The sequence below is a fragment of the Phoxinus phoxinus genome (genome assembly GCF_949152265.1).
Source record: "Phoxinus phoxinus genome assembly, chromosome: 17".
Lineage (NCBI taxonomy): Eukaryota > Metazoa > Chordata > Actinopteri > Cypriniformes > Leuciscidae > Phoxinus > Phoxinus phoxinus.
The window spans coordinates 2,220,029-2,246,101 of record NC_136892.1 but is presented as its reverse complement, the minus strand read 5'-3'; the positions used below and the strand labels follow the sequence as shown (position 1 = coordinate 2,246,101).

The following is a 26,073-nucleotide window of genomic DNA, read 5'->3' as shown; positions in this document are numbered from 1 at the left end:
GCCGGCTACTCTATTACCTTATTCCAAACTGGCCTTTGCGTTACCTCTAAAATGGCCGCCGTTACCCACAATGCACCGTTCCATAACGTCTACGCCCGAGCTCTATATACTTGTTAAATAGAATCGGTATCGGTGTATCGATACTGCAGAAGATCATATTGAAACTATTCAGAAATATTCATATAAAATATGATGATGCTGAATTTTTTATTTTGGAAGACATAATAAACAAAATGATCATAATAAAATAGTTTTGAAATAAACACAAATCCACTGGAACTCGTATTTACTGAGATACTACTTATACTACGTAGCGTAATGATTATCGTCAGCTTCCTAAAATAATTGCTTAATAAAGTCCCTTTCATTATCCAATGACTTAGACAATTCTTTTAGGAAGCTGACGTTATGTAAACCGGATTCTTTCACTGTCATATTCTGTGCAAAGAATCAACACGTGCTCAACTCAGGAAACTCTTTTTTTTATTATTTTTATTTTTTATTATTATTATTTCCAGAATTATACATGAAAAAACAGTAGATACAAATGTTTCCCATATAATGTTCTAAATGATTCCAAATCATCATAAGATGTAAGGAACATTAAAGTCACAATCATATCAAAGATATTACAGAACATCCGATTTACATTAAGGAAAAAAAGAAAAGAAAACATAAAAGAAAGGAGGTATACGTGTATAATTAAAGTAAGTAAGAGGAATTTAATTCTTTGTAGATGTCCATAGTTCTGGTTGCTTTGCGGTTTGAAAGTCCTTGCAGTGTTTCAAAGTAAACCTTCATGTCGGCCTTAAAATGGTGTTGGGTATCCTTTCAGACCATTTACATTTATGTATGTAAAACTTACCAAGTAATAAGATAAGATTTAACATAAAAACGTGACTCTTGTCCATATCTTTTTTTGTCATAATAAAAATAAATAAATCCCTTTTCTCTATGAGAATTTTAATTCCACTTAACATATTAAATAAATATTCCACATCAATCCAAAAGAATTTCACATACACACATTCAAAGAAAATATGTAAAATAGTTTCAGAATCCTTTTTAAAAAATACACAGGCTTCAGAAAGGTAATTTCTATATCTTTTTAGGAACTGGTTTGTTGGATAAATTTTATGTATAATTTTAAAGTATATTTCATAAACGTTATTATTAATACAGTATTTGTTATTATAAGTCCAAATCAATCTCCAATTAATATTTTCAAAATCTCTCACGCGTCTGTCATCCGGGTGTGTGATGATGCGGATGTGGAATCCGCTGATGATAAAAGAAAAAAAAGAAAAGAAAAAAGGAATCCGCTGATGATGCTCATGATCATTGCGCATGCGCGGCGCATTTTGCGTACGCTCTCTTGCGTAAGTCCGTCGTGACTCGTGTTCCTCTGCACGTCTCTCCTCTCGGCTGAGTCCTGTCCTCCTCGCGACCTTACAGAGGTATGTTCCGATCTGAGAGCTTTATCCTGCGGGAGATGATACAGTCGCGAGGGTCATTGAGAGTGATTGTGATTGCATGTGTCTCCAGTGTTTTAGTGACTCTGGGATGATGATTCTCGGGATGTGAAGCGCATCAATGTCGCGAGCAGGGCCTGAATGCCACAACTTCTGCTTATAATGCGCTCGCTGTGTCTGTGCATGAGCATCGCGTGCACGCTATCCTCCTCAAATGTGCACGTGCGGTTTAAACGCATTCATCCTGTATATGTTACTGCATGTTAATGGGTTTATTTAAAAGCACGCGCGCACGCATGTCTCCTCTTGTCATTGTCGCGCTGCGCAAGCAGATCGGGTTGACAAACCAAAGGAAAGGTGGAAGTGTTGCAGTGCTGATGTGTGTGAGTGTGTGACAGCAGTGATTCTGTGCTCATGTATCCTCAATCTACTCTTATAGTGGCATAAAAACCACTGAGTCTGATGCTTTTATCTGTAGATATCGTGTTGATTCATGCATAGAGTATTCTCTTTGTGCTTCCCTTCTCTGGCTTATTCTTAGAGGAATATGCGCATGAATCATGTATAGCGTGTGTAAGGGGATAAGTCTTTATTGTAATGTGTGTGTGATTAATGTATTCATGTGTCAACCAACATTAGGCCGGTTTGGCTGTGTAAAATATCTCACCGGGGCCGAATTGGTCCATCTTTGGAGAGGCTGCTCACTGCAAAGCCAATGGGTGGGGCTTGACGTCCAGGAGTGGGCGGAGCTTGAACCCGTAACCCTAATGAGGTCAAGCTCCGCCCATTATTCGCACAGAGCTGACTGTCAGACTCGTGACGTGTAGATAGGGAGCTGCAGTGAGCAACACCTGCATGTGTTCATGAGCCGCTCCCTGTGTGACCTTGCCGTGACCTCTGCCATCTTCCGTCCTGCTCACCTGACTCTCTCTCTGCATTGCAGACAATGGCCGTTCCTCCGACATATGTGGACCTGGGCAAGTCTGCCAGGGACATCTTCACCAAAGGATACGGTATGAATTCTTCTGTTTTTACATTAGCGCTAAAGGTGCGTTCGCACTACACTTGACTTTGTCTCTGCATGTCTGTGGGTGAGGCGTTCCCACTACTGTTGCCAAGTTATGTTAGTGAGGGACATTCACTCGTAATGCATATGAGCTCATACTCATACATACATCCGTATGTTACTCCAATGTTGTTGACAACAAATAAAAGAAAAAATAAAGTTTTCTTGCCGCTACAAACAAACATTTTGGAAGGAAAATGCTAAATATAAATGGAATTGGGATATAAAATGCATAATATTAAAGATGATGGAGAAACAGCGAGTGCTCGTTGCCATCGCGGCTATTTAACAGGCAAATGCCGGTCTATCTGGGCTCACGAAAGCATTCGGTCTCGGAGTCAGCACGGCGAGGACCACCATATGCACACGCAGTCATTTCATGAATTATAGGACAGTTTCTGACGGCTAAAATGAGCTTCTCGTTCATCTTTCCTCGGTCGGACTCGGCACTGAAGAGTGACGGATCACGTGACTCCACTGATTCACTCCTATTGGTTGTCGCTTCCAAAAGTCACTCTTCATTTGCATAAAGTTGAACATATCGCTGGACACGCCCCATCCAGTCGCCAGCGGTCACTGGCACACAAATCTGCATAATGTCAAATGATCTTCTTTCATTATAACAGTGGAAACAACTTAAAATACTCTATGGTCATATAGATTAGAGTAAGATATAATTTGAGACTGAAAACAAACAGGAGACCGCTATATTAGGGCTGTAAGCGATTAATCGAATCCAAAATTAAAGTTTGTGTTTACATAATATATGTGTGTGTATTGTGTATAATTATTTTGTATATATAAATACACACACATGCATGTATATATTTGAGAAATATTTGCATTTATATACTGCATATATATTTTATATGATTTATATTATATATAAACAGAACTATTTTATATATAAATAACACTTTTTTCTTATATACATTAATGTGTGTGTGATAATTATACAAAATAATTATACACAATACACACACATATATTATGTAAACACAAACTTTTATTTTGGATTCGATTAATCGCGATTAATCGTTTACAGCCCTACGCTATATACATTGATATTAGTGCTGGGCAGCAATCTGTTTTTTTTTTAATCGCTTGATTTTCTGCTATCAATCGCAAAATTCAATAATGAATTCAAAAGTAGTGTATTCCACACTTTTATTTTAAAAGTGCTGCTATATAAACAAAAGTGCTGTAACATTTGGTTGCAAACACTTTCATCAAATAAGGTGCTTTTCAACAGCAATATTGCCTTTACACAGTAGCAGTTGAAATTAGTGGTCGATATATCGGCCGACATTTGGCATTTTTTTAATATCGGCATCGGCCGATAAGTTTTTCTGATTGGTCGGTGTTTAAAGTGGGACTTTTATTTTGACGGCGCTCCGGACTTTTATTTTGACGGGCGGCGCTGAGAACACCAGAACGGCAGCGCGCGCCTGATCACACAGCGCTCACTCACATTCTCCACAGTCTTCAGTAGTTTTCGATCTCTGTCAGTCATATCTAATACTTTGTTTTGACAGAACTGGTAAACAAAGTAAATGGTATACAAAAAGTAAAGCGTTTGCTTTTATATTATTTGTAACAGAAAAGGCAAACAATCAGGCTAAAATACTTTCTCGTTTGCCTTCAACATTCAGCAAATGCGCATCTACATTTAAATTAAAGATTTAATTAAATCTCTGAATATCTAATAAACATTTAATTTCACAAACCTTGCAGATTTAAATTATCGTTCTTATTCGGTCTGGTTACTACCGTTTACGTCGGAACCGGTTCCCTATTGGCACCGAGTTTCGGTACCTAACCCTACTCAGGAGTTAGTGCCGGTTCACACAGAATGCATAATCTTTCAAAGCGAAAACGCGAGACGCCAAACGCGGGAAGTGGAAGGGGAAAAAACGCAAGGTCTCGAGGTGCGTTTTAGTTGAACTTATTTTAACTTGAGTGCTGCGTTTTCAGAACGCTGTGTCATGCGCGAGACGCGAACGCAACAGTTAAACACGACTAATGCGTTCACACTGAAAAACAATGGATAAGTAGCTGAGTGTGATGGAAAAACACGTTCTATTAATGCCAAATAATGCTTTAATCAAGACATCTATATTTATTTTTTCACAGATGTCTGAGTGAACATGCATTAAATGAGTTCTGAGATGCTGGTCCTCAACCAGTGTCACGTTATTCCATGCGGGATCAGCTTTTGCCTTTTGATATATTAATTTATTTTAGAGTCATAGAACCATATTCGACAACATATAAAAACGAAATAATCTTTAGAGTAATTTTATAAAGGTAGAAAGTGTTCTTAAAAAACATGTTGAAAAACACAAGTTATTTAAAGTCATGTCATCTTAAATGTGAAACCGCTGTCGTCAGGGGGTGCCCACCCTCAGCACCCCTACTTCCCGTGGCCATGGAAGTGTTCAGACTCCGCAACGATTGTATGTAATTGTACAGTTCAATCATAACACAGTACAGACATTATCTTAATTTCATAATGTCCTTAAACATAACAATATTGCTAGCCATAAACTGAGAATGTGCGCGTCCGGTGTGCGATACCTTGAGTTGTCCGAGACGCGCCGGCGCCGCTACGCTTCTCATGCGGTGTGCGACCTCCTTTAGGCCCTCCCCAAATGCTCTCATTTTTGGAGACGCGTGAGGACGCCCATCCCAAGCCATGTGATCAACATCCACTTTCAATATAATAATAATAATAAAAACTGCATTAATGCGAGATCAAATAATTGTCAGCGTTAATTAATTAATGCCATAATAACACATGAACTTGCCCAGCCCTAACACACACACACACACACACACACGCTTTATGGGAGTAGGTGTGTTCTGCAGAGACATCGGTAATGTAGTTTTTCACCTTAAATTCTGGTGTTAAACACGATTATTTTAACAAATAAGTTGAAATAATGCAGGATAATGACTTTAAAAAGCAGATAACATCAGTTAACAACCTCAGCTCATAGTACATTTGTCTTTAACGGTTCACAAGTAAAAATCGTTACAAATCAATTCCCCGATGGAGAAAATGAATTATTACTTCAGGAGACTGTCTATTAAACGGCTGAACACACTGCTCAGAGTCCTCCATAAACACACAGAACGTCTGTTATAATATAATGAAATTACGTGGTTTTATTGATTAGCCGTTTCACACAGTTAGTGGAAACTCTCTGAAAACCTGCTTGCTTTGATCAAAAGTCTCTGGCAGCTCATTAAAGTGCATGTGTAATTCCCTGAGATACTGAGATCCTCTCAGGAGTGAAACTAGAGGATTTCAGTTCAGTAATGTGTGTTCAGAGCAGTGCGTTACTACAGCGACAGCACAACACTGGGATTTACAGACACTGATCGCTCTTCAGCTGTCAATCACACTGATCATTCTTCAGCTGTCAATCACACTGATCGCTCTTCAGCTGTCAATCACACACTGATCGCTCTTCAGCTGTCAATCACACTGATCATTCTTCAGCTGTCAATCACACTGATCGCTCTTCAGCTGTCAATCACACTGATCGCTCTTCAGCTGTCAATCACACACTGATCACTCTTCAGCTGTCAATCACACACTGATCGCTCTTCAGCTGTCAATCACACACTGATCGCTCTTCAGCTGTCAATCACACACTGATCGCTCTTCAGCTGTCAATCACACTGATCGCTCTTCAGCTGTCAATCACACACTGATCACTCTTCAGCTGTCAATCACACACTGATCGCTCTTCAGCTGTCAATCACACTGATCACTCTTCAGCTGTCAATCACACACTGATCACTCTTCAGCTGTCAATCACACTGATCGCTCTTCAGCTGTCAATCACACACTGATCGCTCTTCAGCTGTCAATCACACACTGATCGCTCTTCAGCTGTCAATCACACACTGATCGCTCTTCAGCTGTCAATCACACACTGATCGCTCTTCAGCTGTCAATCACACACTGATCGCTCTTCAGCTGTCAATCACACACTGATCGCTCTTCAGCTGTCAATCACACACTGATCACTCTTCAGCTGTCAATCACACTGATCGCTCTTCAGCTGTCAATCACACACTGATCGCTCTTCAGCTGTCAATCACACACTGATCGCTCTTCAGCTGTCAATCACACACTGATCGCTCTTCAGCTGTCAATCACACACTGATCGCTCTTCAGCTGTCAATCACACACTGATCGCTCTTCAGCTGTCAATCACACACTGATCGCTCTTCAGCTGTCAATCACACACTGATCGCTCTTCAGCTGTCAATCACACACTGATCACTCTTCATGCTGTCAATCACACACTGATCGCTCTTCATGCTGTTGTGTGTTAGTGACGGTTGTCTTTGTCATTTGCAGGTTTTGGTCTTATCAAGTTGGACTTGAAAACGAAGTCGGAGAATGGATTGGTAAGTAGACCGCGGATCATACACAATATCAACAACGCTACCGAGCTTGATAACATTGACTATGTTGATAACATTGGCGTGATTTCTGTTCAACTATCTCTCTGACTTTTGCCTGGTGAAGATTACACCATTTTTGTGTCTGTTACGATCGTCACTGTGTCAGATTACACGATTACACTCCTAAAAGCTTGTTGTGTCGTGGACAAGAAACATGTCAGACTACACACTGCTTTCCGACCAGTCATCGCGTGACCTCACTCACTCACTCACTCACTCACTCACTCACTCACTCACTCACTCACTCACTCACTCACTCACTCACTCACTCACTCTCGCACACGCACACACACGCACACTCAAACTCGCTCGCACTCTCTCACACATACACAAACTCGCTCGCACTCTCTCACACACACACACACACACACACGCGCTCACACTCACTCTCGCACACACTCACTCAAACTCACTTGCTCGCACTCTCTCTCACACACACACACTCACACACACACTCACACACACAAATGCACTCACTCTCGCACACTCCCTCTCGCACACACTCACTTGCTCGCACTCACACACACACACTTGCTTGCACTCTCTCTCACACACACACACACTTGCTCGCACTCTCACACACACACACACACACACATATGCACTCACTCTCGCACACTCCCTCTCGCACACACTCACTTGCTCGCACTCACACACACACACTTGCTTGCACTCTCTCTCACACACACACACACACTTGCTCGCACTCTCTCACACACACACACACACACACGCGCTCACACAAACAAACGCACACACTCACTCAAACTCACTTGCTTGCACTCTCTCACACGCTCACACACAAACGCGCACACTCACTCTCGCACACACTCACTCAAACTCACTTGCTCGCACTCTCTCTCACACACACACACTCACACACACACAAATGCACTCACTCTCGCACACTCCCTCTCGCACACACTCACTTGCTCGCACTCACACACACACACTTGCTTGCACTCTCTCTCACACACACACACACTTGCTCGCACTCTCACACACACACACACACACACACATATGCACTCACTCTCGCACACTCACTCAAACTCACTTGCTTGCACTCTCTCTCACACATGCACACACGCTCACACACACAAACGCGCACACTCACTCTCGCACACACTCACTCAAACTCACTTGCTCACACTCTCTCTCACACTCACACACACTCACACACACACACACACAAATGCATTCACTCTCGCACACTCACTCAAACTCACTTGCTCGCACTCTCTCTCACACTCACACACACTCACACACACACACACACAAATGCATTCACTCTCGCACACATACACACACACAAACTCGCTCGCTCGCACTCTCACACACACACACACACACGCACACACACACACACACACACACTCACACTCACACACACTTGACGGAACCCGTTGTGGAGGACAGAGAATTTTTTTTACATGCTGGTGTTTTTATGTTGATGTGTTGAAGCATCGCAGGCGCGGGTCAGTTGTCGCCCACTGTGACACACACACACACACACACACACACACACTATACGAGATGAAACGATCGAATCTTGCGTCCCGACGCCCGTTGTCGTTTACGAATCCCCACGACACCCTGTACGTCACACGGATCGTGCCAAAATCGTGTAATCGGCAGACATGCAGAGTCAGACTGTGGGACAGACTCAGTTGATGCTGCGGATGTGCAGGTTTAAAAAGCCAACGTTTTTAATGCTTTCTTTTTGTGGCCGTGTGAAGTGAAGACTCTGCTCTGAGGTTACTGTAGACTCTGAGACGTGTGTGTGGAGCACTCGGCCTTCAGACTGTTTACTGGTGTTAGTATGAGCTAGGAGTGTTAATGTCTGACACACTTACTCTGCTCATCCACAATGAAGGAGACGTGTGCATGTTCACACTGTCATGCCATTAGTTGTGAGTTGTGACAAAGCGTCTTCTCTTTAGACACAGAAAAGTTAAGGCCTGGATGTTGACACTGATCTCACGAATCAATTTGGTTCTGATTGACCGGCTCTTAATTTAATCTGTATTTTGATTTAGTACGTGTACGTGTTCATTTACGCGTCTCTCAACTGAAGCTGTAAACTATACAGGGAACGCTGGCAGTTTGCACATTATTATAACAGTTTATATGTAAGTGCTTTATTTGGATATAATTATCAACACTCAGCAGTTTATGTATTTAATCTACTCCCAATTCCTTGTTAAAGTATAAACATTAAACCGATCTGTTTTCATGACAGTTTGTTTTAAACATAAATTAAATAATGAAGACATCACTAACAGGTTAAGAACAAATCTAGTGCATATGTAATATCAGGGCTCCAGAATATGGGATGAATATAGTATCAAAATGATAAACACGGGCAAGCACAATTATCCATGAACTTGATAAATGTTGCAGATGTTTTTACTATCCACAACCAAATGCCTTTCAACTTGCCTGGGTTTTGGGGGGATTAAGGCACAACAAAAGGGTTAAATATATCATATATTTGTATTGACACGTACGTATAAACATTTCCATTGCCAACACTTAGTGTCAGATAACTTAAAGACATTGCTATTGCTAATTTGCTATGCCATTGCTACACTTTTCCTGAAAAATCTGCTTTTCTGCCCTTCCCTGGCGATCCGTCCTCCGCCTCTAACGCATGCTCATGTTTAGATTCAGATCGCGCTCGAGGAGGAGGGGCTATTCGTGCCTCCATTGTCAGTTTGTGAGAGATGGAGGGAGGGAGCAAGCTGCGCACAGCTCTACAATAAAATACAATTTTACCCTTATTAAATCGTTAAAAAAATCTGAAAATCAATCCGTGGCGGTCAGCGTTGATATTGTGGAGGGTCGCCACAAATTAATGAATGTATGGGAAACCCTGCCTTGTGTGTGAGTGAGTGTGTGTGTGCGTGCGCGTGTGTGTGAGTGAGCGCGAGAGTGTGTGTGCGCAAGTGTGTGTGTGCGTGCGCGTGTGTGTGAGTGAGCATGTGTGAGTGAGTGAGTGCGAGAGTGTGTGTGCGCAAGTGTGTGTGTGCGTGCGCGCGTGTGTGTGTGCGCGCAAGTGTGAGTGTGTGTGCAAGTGTGTGTGTATGTGCGCACGCGCGAGTGTGTGAGTGAGTGTGTGTTTGTGTGAGTGAGTGAGCGCGAGAGAGTGTGCGCAAGTGTGTGTGTGCGTGCGCGTGTGTGTGAGTGAGCATGTGTGAGTGAGTGAGCGCGAGAGTGTGTGTGCGCAAGTGTGTGTGTGCGTGCGCGCGAGTGTGTGCGCAAGTGTGAGTGTGTGTGCAAGTGTGTGTGTATGTGCGCGCGCGCGAGTGTGTGAGTGAGTGTGTGTTTGTGTGAGTGAGTGAGCGCGAGAGAGAGTGTGTGTGTGCGTGCGCGCGAGTGTGTGTGAGTGAGCATGTGTGTGTTTGTGTGAGTGAGTGAGCGCGAGAGAGAGTGTGTGTGTGCGCGAGTGTGTGTATGTGCGCGAGTGTGTGTGTGTGTGTGCGCGCGCGCATGAGAGTGAGTGAGTGCGTGTGAATGTGTGTGAGACGGCACGCGATGGCTGGTCTGAAAGCAACATGGCGTCCCGTTAAATGCCTCGTTATACTTCTGCGTCGAACTTCTGCCTCTGCCATGTTTGCCGCGTTCTGAATCAAAACAACGCAGCGCGTGTGTGACGTCATGACACATTTGCAACGAGCGGAACCGATACGCGGAATCGATACGCAGACATGCTAACGGTTCCAAGGAATTGATTCACTGGGCACCGGTTCTGAAGAAGAATCGGTTCTCGATTCCCATCCCTACCCATCGGTGTTCATCACATGTTCTCCTGCTTCTGTAGGAATTTAAAAGCTCCGGCTCGGCTAACACGGAGACCAGTAAGGTAGCAGGAACGCTGGAGACCAAGTACAAGTGGGCCGAACACGGGCTGACGTTCACCGAGAAGTGGAACACCGACAACACCCTCGGCACGGAGATCACTCTGGAAGACCAGGTGAGAGACGTTACGAACCGATCCAGTGCACATGATGTGGTATGAGTTACAGTGTTGACTTCTAACATGAGTGCTGCTTTATTTCCCTCAGTTGGCCAAAGGGCTGAAGCTGACGTTTGATTCCTCCTTTTCTCCGAACACTGGGTATGTGTCTCTCACCACATCTGTTCTCCAGTATAACCAATGCAGTTGTAGCAGCACTGGGCACGTCCAGGACCGATGTGACCACCGCTGTCGGGGGAAAACTTGCATATACAAAAACACTACCTTTCAGAAATGAAAAAAAGTACATATAGTCAGACAGTTGCATGTCATATTATTAACATTTGACCAAAGTTAAACTCAATGTAGTTGCAGTGTTAATTTTGACAGCAAATTTTGATTTAGTTTTAGTCAGTCTTTTGACTAAAATGCCATTTTAGCTTTCGACATATTTTAGTCATCTGAATTGTTTTAGTTTTAGTCGACGAAATTCAATAAGATTTTAGTCGACTAAATCTACAGTAGATTTAGTCGACTAAAATCAAATGGGTTTAGTTAGATTGTAATGTATTAATTTAATTTCTCTAAAATTTCCATACCCATTATATATTCCCGTAGAAATGATCTATTAACCTGTTAATATAAATATATTTTTAAAGTTTGAACATGCAATACAGACACAAATTTAGTACTGTGACATAAAATAATATCTTAAACTTCTCCTAAAGTAGAACAGTCTTTTTTTTTCTTCAATGAATGATTATGCAGTCTTTAACTTGCATACATCATTCTTTATTCTTTCAAGCAGATCTATTTATTTGTATAAATTAAGAGCAGTGAATGCTTTTCTCTTTTTATTTTGTTGTTTGATCGATATTAAGTGTACAGAAGGCATTAGGTTTATTACGCACTGTCACTTTAAGACCGAGTGTGCAGATCCAGCACTGCTGATGCACATCCGATATTCTCACAACTGTACGTTCTGTAAAGACATAACCGACTGTGTTTACGCGAATACTCTCCAAAACGGACATTTAGACATAATTTTGTGTGTATTTGTCCATTCAGACGCGAAAGAGAGCTCAACTCAGTCCTTGCGCTCAGCGCGCTGTAAAGCTGTCTATGTGCAGGGCTGCACACTTCGGGGTGTGTGTGTGTGTGTGTTCGCACAGAAAAACATACAGAATAAAGCTCTCTTTTGCGTCGTCACTCTTATTCAGATCTATCCATATGTCTGCTCTTCTCGTTCTCCCAGACGTTTACATTTTTGAACAATTTATGAGACATGCATCAAGCGCATGCCAACTCGTGTGCCGCCGAGTAGATCATTACAATTCAAATGTGCGCATCTTCCACAAACGCAAACCAGTTCTGACTGGATCTCTTCCCCAATCGTCCCTCCCTAACATTTCCGTCTAGTTTTTATTCGTTGACTAAAATGTCAATACATTTTCTCCATAGTTGTCGTCAATTAAAACTAGTTTTTATTTAGTTATCGTCTTGTTTTCGTCTGTGAAAAAATTTTGTTGACAAATTATTCGTCAACGAAATTAACACTGTAGGTGCAAGGCTTTTGACCAGCAAATGTCGTAAAATGCGTGTTTTGTCCATCATTTGAAGAGCCGCATCTGAGGCAGCAAGTGCATGGTATTACGTTTCTTACAAGCTAGTTAGTTTAGTTTATTTCGGTCAACTTCAAAAGAAGAAAAAAAAAGAAATCCAATTTACAAGCAAACATATACACGAAATTTAAATTACAGTGTAAACAATATTTTAAAAATTAATAAAAAGTTGATTGACCGAAAAGGTGTCGGCTGAAGCTTATGCTTATCGCGCCGATAAACAGAAATTTTACACACATTAATAAAGTATAAAGGTTAAAAAGTTATAAAGTATAGTTATGTTAAAGTATAGTTAATGATATTTGACCAGAATGTTATGATGAATTGCTCTGCACATGTCAGTTAAGAAGACACTAGGCTATTGACTATGACTCGATGAAAAATGCTAGACAAAGACAGCCGTCCCCGTTCCTCAAATACAGAAAACATTAGCCTCATCAGGGATGCATGGATGGGGGGTTTTTTTGGGCCGATACTAGTTTTAATAAACAACTGTTGGCCAATACCAATATTTCTCATTTGCTCACTTACTTGAACTTTTGTTATTGAAATAGATTACTGTTTTGATCATGTTTTAAATTAGTAACATTCAAAAAAACATGCATTAAGTTAAACAAGCTAGTTTTTAATCAAATAATTGTCATTGAACATGGACTGAATCCATTCAACAGGCCAACATCAAAACAATTCAGCAAATATGCTTATGAAATTGTGCTTTTCAGGTCTAACATTTTTATTGTTGTTGTTTGATTAACATTAAAAACAGACTCCAGATGGAATATTAGGTAACGATGATGATAATGATGATGATCATTTATTATTATTACTAAATAAAAATAAGTGACTAAATAAAAGAAAAATATCAATATTATAATATTTCACTGTAAAATAGAAAACTAATGGGATAAAAATGTTTTTTACATTACAGCTGTAAAATTACAATACCAATATTTATGGCTGTTTTAATTTCTTAATTTTCCAACATTAAACCATTCAACTTTTATTTTGACAGAAAACCGCAGGGAGCCCTTAAAGGGATAGTTCACTTTTAAATGACAATTCTGTCATCATATACTCACCCTCAAGTTGTTTCAAACCTGTATGAATTTCTTTCTTCTGCTGAACACAGAAAGATATCTTGAAGAATGTCAGTAACCAAACAGTTAACTGGTCCCATTGACTTCCATAGTATTTATTTTTCCTACTATGGAAGTCAATGGGACCAGTTAACTGTTTGGTTACTGACATTCTCCAAGATATCTTCCTTTGTGTTCAGCAGAAGTAAACAAACACAGTGAAACACACATCGCATATATCATTTCATTAAATCGCAGCCTTTGCCCCTCGATAATGTCTCTAAGCCATATCGCAATTTCGTTAGTTGTGCAGCTCTTGTCCAACCCCTGAATCAGGATTATTCCAGTAGTGTTAAACAAACTCGTGAAAATCAAATAGTATATCAACTCTATATGTGACCCTGGACCACAAAACCAGTCACATGGGTCAATTTTTTTAATGAATATGCTTTCCACTGATGTGTGGTTTGTTAGGATAGGACAATATTTGGCCGAGACACAACTATTGAAAATCTGGAATCTGAGGAGCAAAAAAATCTAAACATTGAGAAAATCTCCTTTAAAGTTGTGCATTTATGTTCACGATTGTGCTGCATTCACTCACAAAAATACATGTTTTATATATTTACGGTAGGACATTTACTAAATATCTTCATGGAACATGATCTTAATATCCTAATGATTTTGGGCATAAAAGAAAAATGGATTTTGACCCATACAGTGTATAGTTGCTATTGCCACAGATATACCCGTGCGGCTCCAGACTGGGTTTGTGTTACGGGGTCACATTAGTTGATGATTTCCTCATAATAAGTGTTGTGTTTTTTTCTTTTTCACACGAGTCACACAAATGGAGCACAGAATAATTTCTGAATGTCTGATGTTTCTCTGGCTTCTTTCGTAACTCCCCATAGCAAGAAGAGCGGGAAGATCAAGAGCAGCTTCCAGCACGAGCACCTGAACCTGGGCTGTGACGTGGACTACGACATCAACGGCACCGCGGTGCATGGGGGAGTGGTGGTGGGCTTCGAGGGCTGGCTGGCCGGGTACCAGATGACCTTCGAGGCCGGCAGGAACCGCGTCACGCAGAGCAACTTCGCTGTCGGATACAAGACCGACGAGTTTCAGCTGCACACAAATGTGTACGTACTGAACGTCTGCATTAGTGAGATGTACTGAACGTCTGCATTAGTGAGATGTACTGAACGTCTGCATTAGTGAGATGTACTGAACGTCTGCGTTAGTGAGATGTACTGAACGTCTGCGTTAGTGAGATGTACTGAACGTCTGCATTAGTGAGATGTACTGAACGTCTGCGTTAGTGAGATGTACTGAACGTCTGCGTTAGTGAGATGTACTGAACGTCTGCATTAGTGAGATGTACTGAACGTCTGCATTAGTGAGATGTACTGAACGTCTGCATTAGTGAGATGTACTGAACGTCTGCGTTAGTGAGATGTACTGAACGTCTGCGTTAGTGAGATGTACTGAACGTCTGCGTTAGTGAGATGTACTGAACGTCTGCATTAGTGAGATGTACTGAACGTCTGCATTAGTGAGATGCACTGAACGTCTGCGTTAGTGAGATGTACTAAACGTCTGCGTTAGTGAGATGTACTGAACGTCTGCGTTAGTGAGATGTACTGAACGTCTGCGTTAGTGAGATGTACTGAACGTCTGCGTTAGTGAGATGTACTGAACGTCTGCATTAGTGAGATGCACTGAACGTCTGCATTAGTGAGATGTACTGAACGTCTGCATTAGTGAGATGCACTGAACGTCTGCATTAGTGAGATGTACTGAACGTCTGCATTAGTGAGATGTACTGAACGTCTGCATTAGTGAGATGTACTGAACGTCTGCATTAGTGAGATGTACTGAACGTCTGCGTTAGTGAGATGTACTGAACGTCTGCGTTAGTGAGATGTACTGAACGTCTGCATTAGTGAGATGTACTGAACGTCTGCATTAGTGAGATGCACTGAACGTCTGCGTTAGTGAGATGTACTGAACGTCTGCATTAGTGAGATGCACTGAACGTCTGCATTAGTGAGATGCACTGAACGTCTGCATTAGTGAGATGCACTGAACGTCTGCATTAGTGAGATGTACTGAACGTCTGCATTAGTGAGATGTACTGAACGTCTGCATTAGTGAGATGCACTGAACGTCTGCATTAGTGAGATGCACTGAACGTCTGCATTAGTGAGATGTACTGAACGTCTGCATTAGTGAGATGTACTGAACGTCTGCATTAGTGAGATGTACTGAACGTCTGCATTAGTGAGATGCACTGAACGTCTGCATTAGTGAGATGTACTGAACGTCTGCATTAGTGAGATGTACTGAACGTCTGCATTAGTGAGATGTACTGAACGTCTGCATTAGTGAGATGTACTGAACGTCTGCATTAGTGAGATGCACTGAACGTCTGCATTAGTGAGATGCACTGAACGTCTGCATTAGTGAGATGTACTGAACGTCTGCATTAGTGAGATGTACTGAACGTCTGCATTAGTAAGATGCACTGAACGTCTGCGTTAGTGAGATGTACTGAACGTCTGCGTTAGTGAGATGTACTGAACGTCTGCGTTAGTGAGATGTACTGAACGTCTGCGTTAGTGAGATGTACTGAACGTCTGCATTAGTGAGATGTACTGAACGTCTGCGTTAGTGAGATGTACTGAACGTCTGCATTAGTGAGATGTACTGAACGCTGCGTCTGCATTAGTGAGATGTACTGAACGTCTGCGTTAGTGAGATGTACTGAACGTCTGCGTTAGTGAGATGTACTGAACGTCTGCGTTAGTGAGATGTACTGAACGTCTGCGTTAGTGAGATGCACTGAATGTCTGCGTTAGTGAGATGTACTGAACGTCTGCGTTAGTGAGATGTACTGAACGTCTGCGTTAGTGAGATGCACTGAACGTCTGCATTAGTGAGATGTACTGAACGTCTGCATTAGTGAGATGTACTGAACGTCTGCATTAGTGAGATGTACTGAACGTCTGCGTTAGTGAGATGTACTGAATGTCTGCGTTAGTGAGATGTACTGAACGTCTGCGTTAGTGAGATGTACTGAACGTCTGCGTTAGTGAGATGCACTGAACGTCTGCATTAGTGAGATGCACTGAACGTCTGCATTAGTGAGATGCACTGAACGTCTGCATTAGTGAGATGTACTGAACGTCTGCATTAGTGAGATGTACTGAACGTCTGCATTAGTAAGATGCACTGAACGTCTGCGTTAGTGAGATGTACTGAACGTCTGCGTTAGTGAGATGTACTGAACGTCTGCGTTAGTGAGATGTACTGAACGTCTGCGTTAGTGAGATGTACTGAACGTCTGCATTAGTGAGATGTACTGAACGTCTGCGTTAGTGAGATGTACTGAACGTCTGCATTAGTGAGATGTACTGAACGCTGCGTCTGCATTAGTGAGATGTACTGAACGTCTGCGTTAGTGAGATGTACTGAACGTCTGCGTTAGTGAGATGTACTGAACGTCTGCGTTAGTGAGATGTACTGAATGTCTGCGTTAGTGAGATGTACTGAACGTCTGCGTTAGTGAGATGTACTGAACGTCTGCGTTAGTGAGATGTACTGAACGTCTGCGTTAGTGAGATGCACTGAACGTCTGCATTAGTGAGATGCACTGAACGTCTGCATTAGTGAGATGCACTGAACGTCTGCATTAGTGAGATGTACTGAACGTCTGCATTAGTGAGATGTACTGAACGTCTGCATTAGTGAGATGTACTGAACGTCTGCATTAGTGAGATGTACTGAACGTCTGCATTAGTGAGATGCACTGAACGTCTGCATTAGTGAGATGCACTGAACGTCTGCATTAGTGAGATGTACTGAACGTCTGCATTAGTGAGATGTACTGAACGTCTGCATTAGTGAGATGTACTGAACGTCTGCATTAGTAAGATGCACTGAACGTCTGCGTTAGTGAGATGTACTGAACGTCTGCGTTAGTGAGATGTACTGAACGTCTGCGTTAGTGAGATGTACTGAACGTCTGCGTTAGTGAGATGTACTGAACGTCTGCATTAGTGAGATGTACTGAACGTCTGCGTTAGTGAGATGTACTGAACGTCTGCATTAGTGAGATGTACTGAACGCTGCGTCTGCATTAGTGAGATGTACTGAACGTCTGCGTTAGTGAGATGTACTGAACGTCTGCGTTAGTGAGATGTACTGAACGTCTGCGTTAGTGAGATGTACTGAATGTCTGCGTTAGTGAGATGTACTGAACGTCTGCGTTAGTGAGATGTACTGAACGTCTGCGTTAGTGAGATGTACTGAACGTCTGCGTTAGTGAGATGTACTGAACGTCTGCGTTAGTGAGATGTACTGAACGTCTGCGTTAGTGAGATGTACTGAACGTCTGCGTTAGTGAGATGTACTGAACGTCTGCGTTAGTGAGATGTCGTACTGAACGTCTGCGTTAGTGAGATGTAGAGGGTTGTTTTTCCAGGCTCAAGGTTAGAAAGGTGGGTTATTTATATATATGTTTATTCCCTGGCGATTGGATTTGTCAAGGGCTTTGCTGCAGGAAGGAACGCACTAATGTCAATGCCTACTTTATATCATTGAGGCTCAAATAAAAGAGTGAGTTTGCAGTATAAACACCCTAGATAACACATACATGATGTCTTTTAAAGTCCTGTAGTCAATCTTTTTATCTTTTAAACTCATTTGATCATCAAAATTACATATTTAAAAGTGTTTTCCTTGAAAAAAAATGCCTTGAAATAGCTTGAATGTAACTCGACACCTTTGCCTCATTTAGTATGCGGGGGTCTATGAATATGCAAATGAGCCCCGCCTCCACTCACTCACTCACTCACTCAGAGATCCATTGGGTGACGATCACACGTTGATCTGATTGGTTACAAGGTAGTGTGTGACGTCAGAAACACCAGCGATTTCAAACCGTGTTTTTGGTCTTTGGTTCACTGCAGTTTTAAGCAGAAAATACTCAGCAATGCTGTCCACTTATGAACTTACACATGGTTTGTCTTAAAGCATCCCACTAAACATTGGATGTCGGATAGACGTGCAGATCATGTCTATATTGGCTCCGTCTGTCCATGACCAATTCTGGACATCTAATCAACGTCCAAACTAGGTCTAAATTTGATGTTGAAAAGACGTCCACAAACGACCACATTTGGACTATAAATGACCTTTACACGGATGTCAACATTAGACGTGCGGTAGATGTCGGAAAAAGATGTCGTTTGGCGTTACAAAACAACCCCTTCAGTGGACCGAAACTGGACGTCCAAAAATGTCATAGAAAAGACGTCACTCCGACGCCACATTGCGCAGTGGGATATTAAAAACACCACATAGACACATAAACAACTAAAACTTGATTTTCACCACAGGGGGACTTTAAAGGGCAGTTTTGTGTGTTGTGTTTCTTTAACCTGTCAAATTAGTGCCATTTACTCTTTTAAAAAGCGTAGTTTTTAATAAAAAAAATGAGAACGACGTGTCTGAATGATGTGTTTTCTAATCACAGGAATGATGGGACAGAATTCGGCGGCTCCATTTACCAGAAAGTGAATGATAACCTGGAGACGGCGGTGAACCTGGCCTGGACCGCCGGAAACAGCAACACCCGCTTCGGCATCGCGGCCAAGTACCAGATCGACGCCGACGCTTCCTTCTCGGTGTGTGTTGCGTAACTCAGTGAAGTTAGCATTGCCACGTTTAGCTTTTCTTCGAGATAGGGTTTCTTTTCAATGATCACTGCAGTCGTGTGCTGGCACCTATAGGCCTAATGATGCAGTTGTTCACTTCAGAGTTAAAGGGTTAGTTCACCCAGAAATATAAACTCTCAGTAATGACTCTCCCTCATGTTGTTCCCCGTCAGACTTTCCTTCATCTTTAGAACACAAATGAAGATATTAGTGATTAAATCTGAGAGCTGGCTCACTCCCCCATAGGCTTCTAGTAACTAAAAAAAAGAAAAGTTTTTAAAAAAAGTTATTCAGAAAGTTATTAAAGTAGGGCTGTCCGTTAAACGCGTTATTAACGGCGTTAACGGAAACCCATTTTAACGGCGTACATTTTTTTATCGCGAGATTAACGCCTAGCAAACTTTGTCGTTTTTTTCACATGCTTTTGCAACAACTAGTAACGTTATTAAAACTACAACACCACAGCGGATCTAGCTAGACCAGAAACAAAACAACAGGCACGCCGCACACACTTGTTTGGGCTTGCGATGCGAACCGGCCAAAGAGTGGACGAGAAGCGCAGCGCCAAATCTAAATCTAAACAAATCTAGGACAACTCGTATCGCACATCGGACGCGCACTTTCTCAGTTTATGGCCAACAGTAAAAACGCAGAATGGCGCCGCCGGTGTGTGTACACTCAGAGAATAATGTGTTCGAATTTTAAATACGAGGCGCTGTGCTTCTCGTCCGGTGTGCGACGCCCTTTAACGTTACGTTTTGAGTGGATGAATGATGAGCGCGAGACGCCGAAATGGAAAGTTTACTTTTAAAAAGTTGCCAAATGGTCCAAAGACCAAAGTGATCTGTGTGTCGGTGTGAACTGAGCGATCATCGCAGCACGTCCAGTCTGAAATACCACTCGATGGTCAAGCACACACACCGCTGATGCGTTTCTACGCCCACTCGTCATCAGTAACGTCACCTTGTCAGTATTTCTTTCACCCTTTTATTGATGGACAGTGTTACATCGTGTGAGAGATTATTTGCTCCAAGTGAGAATGTTAGTGTGAAATTGAACAGTATATGCCAGTGTTGTTTTCAATTTAAAAACATTTGCACAAAGCAAGCCGATCCACTTTTCCATGTTGATAAGAGCATTAAAATGAGAAAAAATAATGGGACAATCAGATTTAATCAACAATATCTTCATTTGTGTCCCGAAGATGAAGGAAAGTCTTACGGGGAACAACATGAGGGAGAGTAATTACTGACAGAAGTTTCATTTCTGGGTCAACTAACCCTTTAATATTTCCTGATAAGTGACTCACCCCCACGTCAGCAGCAGTTAATACACATTTAGTTTAATTAGGGGTGTGTTAGCCGCGTTACTCAAAAACATTTATTCATTACTTGTTACTCCTTTCAAAAGGAATATTATTCAAGTAATTTGTTACACTACTCGTTATATTACTTTTCTTTTACACTCCACTTTTCTAGGGGTGTCACGATATATCGCGATATAAGAATGTGATATGAATCTGTGATGTGAAACCAATTCAATCAGGTTTTTTTGGTACCAATTTTCAACTTTCTCTGTCAACTTGAATCCTGACTGTTAGAGATGCGATGATGGGCAATTATTTCATCCGCAACCGCATCACAAAACTCATCATCCGTCCGCCATCCATCCGCACCGTTTTTGTGACCAATTTTCAAAACCGCACCCGTCCGCCATCCGCTGATTGGGCGATGCTGGGCGCTGCTGATGACAGCCGCGAGACTAGAAAGCTCTTACCTCAAGATTTCAGCAGTGAACTCAGTCTCCGATCGGCGTACAGGGACACAAATAAACAAATAGCCTAAATTAAACGCACTTCGGCAAACCTGACGTTATCTGATCGGCTACTGTACAATATTTTCATTGTAGCCTAATAGAAAACGCATTTCGGCACATCATTTCAACATGCTGCTATTTAGCCTACTACTAATGACTGCCTATTTCACTTTATTTTTTAGCAAATAGATAGAAAGCTCAAATAAAATAACAAGTCATTTACATTATAGGCAAACTCTACGCACTGTCATGTCAGGGTGACGAGCGCCGCCGCTCCCACCGCGCGCTGTGCGTAGGGCACCAAGAGCTGAGGGGGCACCAATCAAATGGCCTAATGAAAATCAATAATTATAATGCCGATATTTCAGTATAGAAATACAGACGTCCCAAGTCTCCCGGAAGTTCCGGGAGTCTCCCGCATATTGATAGCGGCTCACTGATGCCGCAAATTTAATTAAAATATAATTTTTCGTCACGTCATCCGCCCGATCCGCGGCTGTAACCGCCAACCGCGCAACTCTACTGAGTTTAGGAATAACTGGAGCTCGTGAACGGCCAATCACATGCTGTACGATACACGCGATACACTTCTCTCTTCTGCAGAATATTACAAGCTGGAAAAATATTAAGAATGTAAAAGCTTTTACTGACCTAGAAGAAAAGAGTAGGAACGGGGGAAGTGACTTCATTACGTCAGAGATGTTCACTTTGCTGCTTCTTACCCAGAACATAATGACGGTTTCACTCACACACTTTTTGTCTGTCTTACAGGCCAAAGTGAATAATTCTAGCCTCGTCGGCCTGGGATATACTCAAACCTTGAAGCCTGGTAAGTGTATATATAGATGTAAATTATGTGCAGCAAGTTTAACAAGCCTGTTCAAAAATGCAAACGCAACCGTTTAAAGCAGGCGTGTCCGACCCTACATCAACCCAGCTGATCAGCGCTTGAATGAACAATAACGAGTATCCTCACAAGAACAGTCTTAAGTGAGTCTTAAGTCTTTAAGTGAGTTGAATAAAATCTTAAATGGAAGTAAAGAGTAGTGCGAGAATGAGATGCGTGAGATCGTCAGCAGCGGCAGATCTTAAAGAGACAGTACCAATTCTCTCTGTCAGTAAAGTTAACCAAAGAACAAAGGGAACAGATAAAATTACTAACAGCTCTTGACATAAGAACGCTTGGAGCTTTAATAAGGATTAATCTATATTTTATTTATAATTGAGCAGTTTTGACTGTTTTATAACCTTGTTCAATTGCTGTATATTTCATACCGGTTAGACAAGACAGGTACAGGTAAATATGACATTTATTATGGGTTTAAGTGAGGATTGTTCTAAGTTCACTGAAATTAAAAGTAGTTTTTTATTAAGTTTTTTATTATAAATGTTTAAAATTTGGGGGGGAAATCTTTTTCATCGAGACATCAGTATTATATTAATATCAGTTATACTGGCCTTCAAAAAAGATGACATTAACATACAGCAGTAATACTTGAAAATAAATGGTGCCATTTGAAGATAAGTCAAACTCATTTACTGAGATATCAACCTAACATTTGAAACACAACTTGTTCCGATTTTTGGCTTTGATTGTTTTGCATTTTTGGAGTCCTCAAGGTTTTGGAAATATATATTTTATATAAAATATGAATAATTAAATTTTTTACATTGTACATTTTCATAAACTCAAACTTCTATAACTTTTTTCAACTTGGGATATATAAGATTTTTCAACTTTTCAAACTTAAATGTTCTGATATAAGACCACAAACGACCAACTTCACATATTCCCACAATACTTTTGACTAATGGATGTTGTCGGCTCGAGTATTTACTTCAAAATGATCTGAAAATCATCCGGGCTAATCGTTCACATTAAACAATAGATTGATTTAAATTTTGTAAGACACTTTTTGTTTGGAAAGGCAATATGCAGGGGGGCGTGAATGATCCAACAAGGTCATGAATAATGTCCTCATTCCCACCTGAAGACAAACACCTGCTAATGCTGCATACTAATGAGCCTTAGGTGTCACTGAGCCACAAGACAGAATGCAACGACAACACACACACATACATACACACATATATATATACCGGTGTGTGTGTGTATATATATATATATATATATATATATATATATATATATATATATATATATATATATATATATATACATACACAAAAAAGACTTGTATAGTTGTATTATACTTCATTTGTCAACTTTAAAGTGTTAGTTTCTTTCGTTCGTGATTTTTCTGTTTTTTTCTAAATAAAAATCGGAAATTGTATTCTTTTTTTTTTTTGGTCTATTTAAATTCTATTTACAAACTCACCACACACAATAATGGCCAATAACTGTATAATTTGTTGAAAGCTAATCACTGAAAAAGTGCACATGAAGATATAATTTTACAGTCAAAAAATCAAAATATGTGAAAAACACCCATTTTACTTCCGGTTCTAAAGGGTTAAAAGTGACTTTCCCCGACACTGCCAGTGTCTGTACGAACCCTGAGTTTGAGTTTAGCACTGCTGTACTAGACTGATCCTTCACCGTCAGTCAGTTCTCATGGACGTGAATGTTCCCTGTCTAACTGTCCCCATCTCTCGCCTCAGGTATCAAGCTGACCCTTTCTGCTCTTCTGGACGGGAAGAACATTAATGGCGGTGGACACAAACTGGGTTTGGGTCTGGAGTTTGAGGCATAGGAAGCCGAGGATTGCAATAATCCTGACTTGAGTTTTTTCTTTTCTTTTTCTTCCCCTTTTGAATTCCTTCCCTCACACACACCTTGTTTCTCTTAGATTCCCCCGGCCGAGGACACACACTCGGTCCAATGATGCATTAGCAGAGGCTCACTTCTTCAGAGAGTGTATTTACTAAAGGAAAGACACTGCTATAGGTCACACAGAATGAAAGAAGAGCATAAATGGCTTTAAAATGTATTTTCAATACATTATTGACATTATTTATTTCAGTGTTGATTGTGACAGAATTCTTTACCGATGTTTATTTTTTGGCCGTTGGCTAGAAACAGACGTTTACATCAGAAAACACTAACGCTAGCTGACAACATTCCTGATCCACGGTTTTCACCCCAACTAACCTTGAAAGAAGGGACCCGTATATAAGAGTCACGCGAGGGCCGCTGTAGGAGCCCTTCACGTCTGTAGTTGTAGACGCCAGACTTTCGGGTGCGTTTCGTGTTTGTCTCGTCTGTGCGAGTGAACCCACACGTGTATCTTGTCCATTATTGTTTCATCACTGCATACTTGCCTGTACCTTTGATGGCACAACTCTTTCTGCTGTCCCTGAACTACAGGGGATTGGGAACAACCTTTAGATGTGCCGGGGAAGAGCGTGAAAGATTTGAATATGTGGATGTAGTCTTCCGGTTTTAAATGTTGGATTAGCATACTGTGGATTTAGCAGTTTGGTTACTTTAAGTTGAATAAAACATTTGGACCTGGACCACACCACTGGATTGTGCAGTTTGGTTTCTTACTAAAAAACAAACAAAATATTGGTAGTTATTATATATAAAATACTGATTTTTTTTTTGATACATGGCATCATGTATTGGATCAAATACCAACAGATAAAAAATCGAAACCTAACAGCCGGGGCTAGAAATCTTATAACGGGCCATGTTTGGATCTTCCAACAGGACAGTGATCCAAAAACAAATATCAAAATCAAAACAAAAATGGGTCACTGAGCACAAAACCAAGATCTGCAATGGCCATCCCAGTCCCTGGCCTGAACCCTATAGAAAATGAGTGGGCTGAACTGAAGAGAAGAAGCACCAACATGGATCTGGGAATCTGCAGGATCTGGAGAGATTCTGTATGGAGGAATGGTCTCTGATCTCTTGTCAGGTGTTCTCCAAACTCATCCGGCATTATAGGAGAAAACTCAGAGCTGTTATCTTGGCAAAAGGAGGTTGCAAAAAGTATTTAATAAAAGGGTGCCAATAATTATGGCCAACGTGTTTTGGAGAAAAACATTTATTTCATAATGTGATTTAGTCCCACTTTCAATTCTCTTGCTTCAATGAAAGGTTAGAATTTTGGCAATTTTTTGAATGAAAGATCAAAAGGATAAACAATGCAGATTTATTTTTTACAGCCAGTTTTGATCATATTTACCAGGGGTGCCATTAATTCTGACCATGACTGTATATGGACATTACCGTATATATTACAAAATTAAATGATTTACAAAATAATTCATAGAAGTTATCCTGTAAATGCACACTTTAGTAAATATATTAATTGTGTTTTTGATGCATGTACTTTTTGCGATATATTCAGTTTTATTGAACACTTATTCTTATTTCCCTTCATTTTGGATTGATTTCCAGATAGACATGCCAAAAAAAAAAAAAAAACCTTGTGACATTTTACATTTTACAAACCCCATAGTTTTCCCGAAGGACAAAATTACATGCGTCCTTTTATTTTTATTTTTTTATAATGCTTTATTGTCAACAACAGGTAGCATGTACAGTCCCATATCTCATATAACACAAAATAATTAGCATGCCTCAACAAGGAACAATAAATAAATAAAATAATAATAAAAAAGACGAGAGGGTAAATAAGCATCAGTTTACAAATATATATACATTATACTTATAACAATTCCATAGGATATTACAATGCAATTTAAATACAGAAAATATACTTTACAGGTCAGCACCATTCATTATATTTTATTTTTTATATTATGTGAAAATGTTAAAGGAGGAGCATATATTAATCACATTAATTGGATGCGTCCTTAAATTATCTTAGCAAAGTTTTACATTCACAAGACCAGCAAAACTCATATTATCTTTTGTTACTGATAGCTAC

At 40.8% G+C, this 26,073-nt stretch overlaps 1 protein-coding gene across 1 annotated transcript; it reads left to right on the top strand.

Annotated features, from left to right (window-relative positions):
* The first annotated feature begins 1,315 nt into the window (after positions 1-1,315).
* vdac1 (voltage-dependent anion channel 1) lies at positions 1,316-24,693 on the top strand. The gene is made up of 9 exons (XM_079585049.1): positions 1,316-1,457; positions 2,416-2,485; positions 6,914-6,963; positions 10,844-10,996; positions 11,088-11,140; positions 14,591-14,818; positions 19,216-19,366; positions 21,983-22,040; positions 23,834-24,693. The coding sequence occupies exons 2-9, from the start codon at positions 2,419-2,421 to the stop codon at positions 23,923-23,925; spliced, it is 852 nt and encodes a 283-aa protein (XP_079441175.1). The 5' UTR covers positions 1,316-1,457; positions 2,416-2,418; the 3' UTR covers positions 23,926-24,693.
* The last annotated feature ends 1,380 nt before the right edge of the window (positions 24,694-26,073 follow it).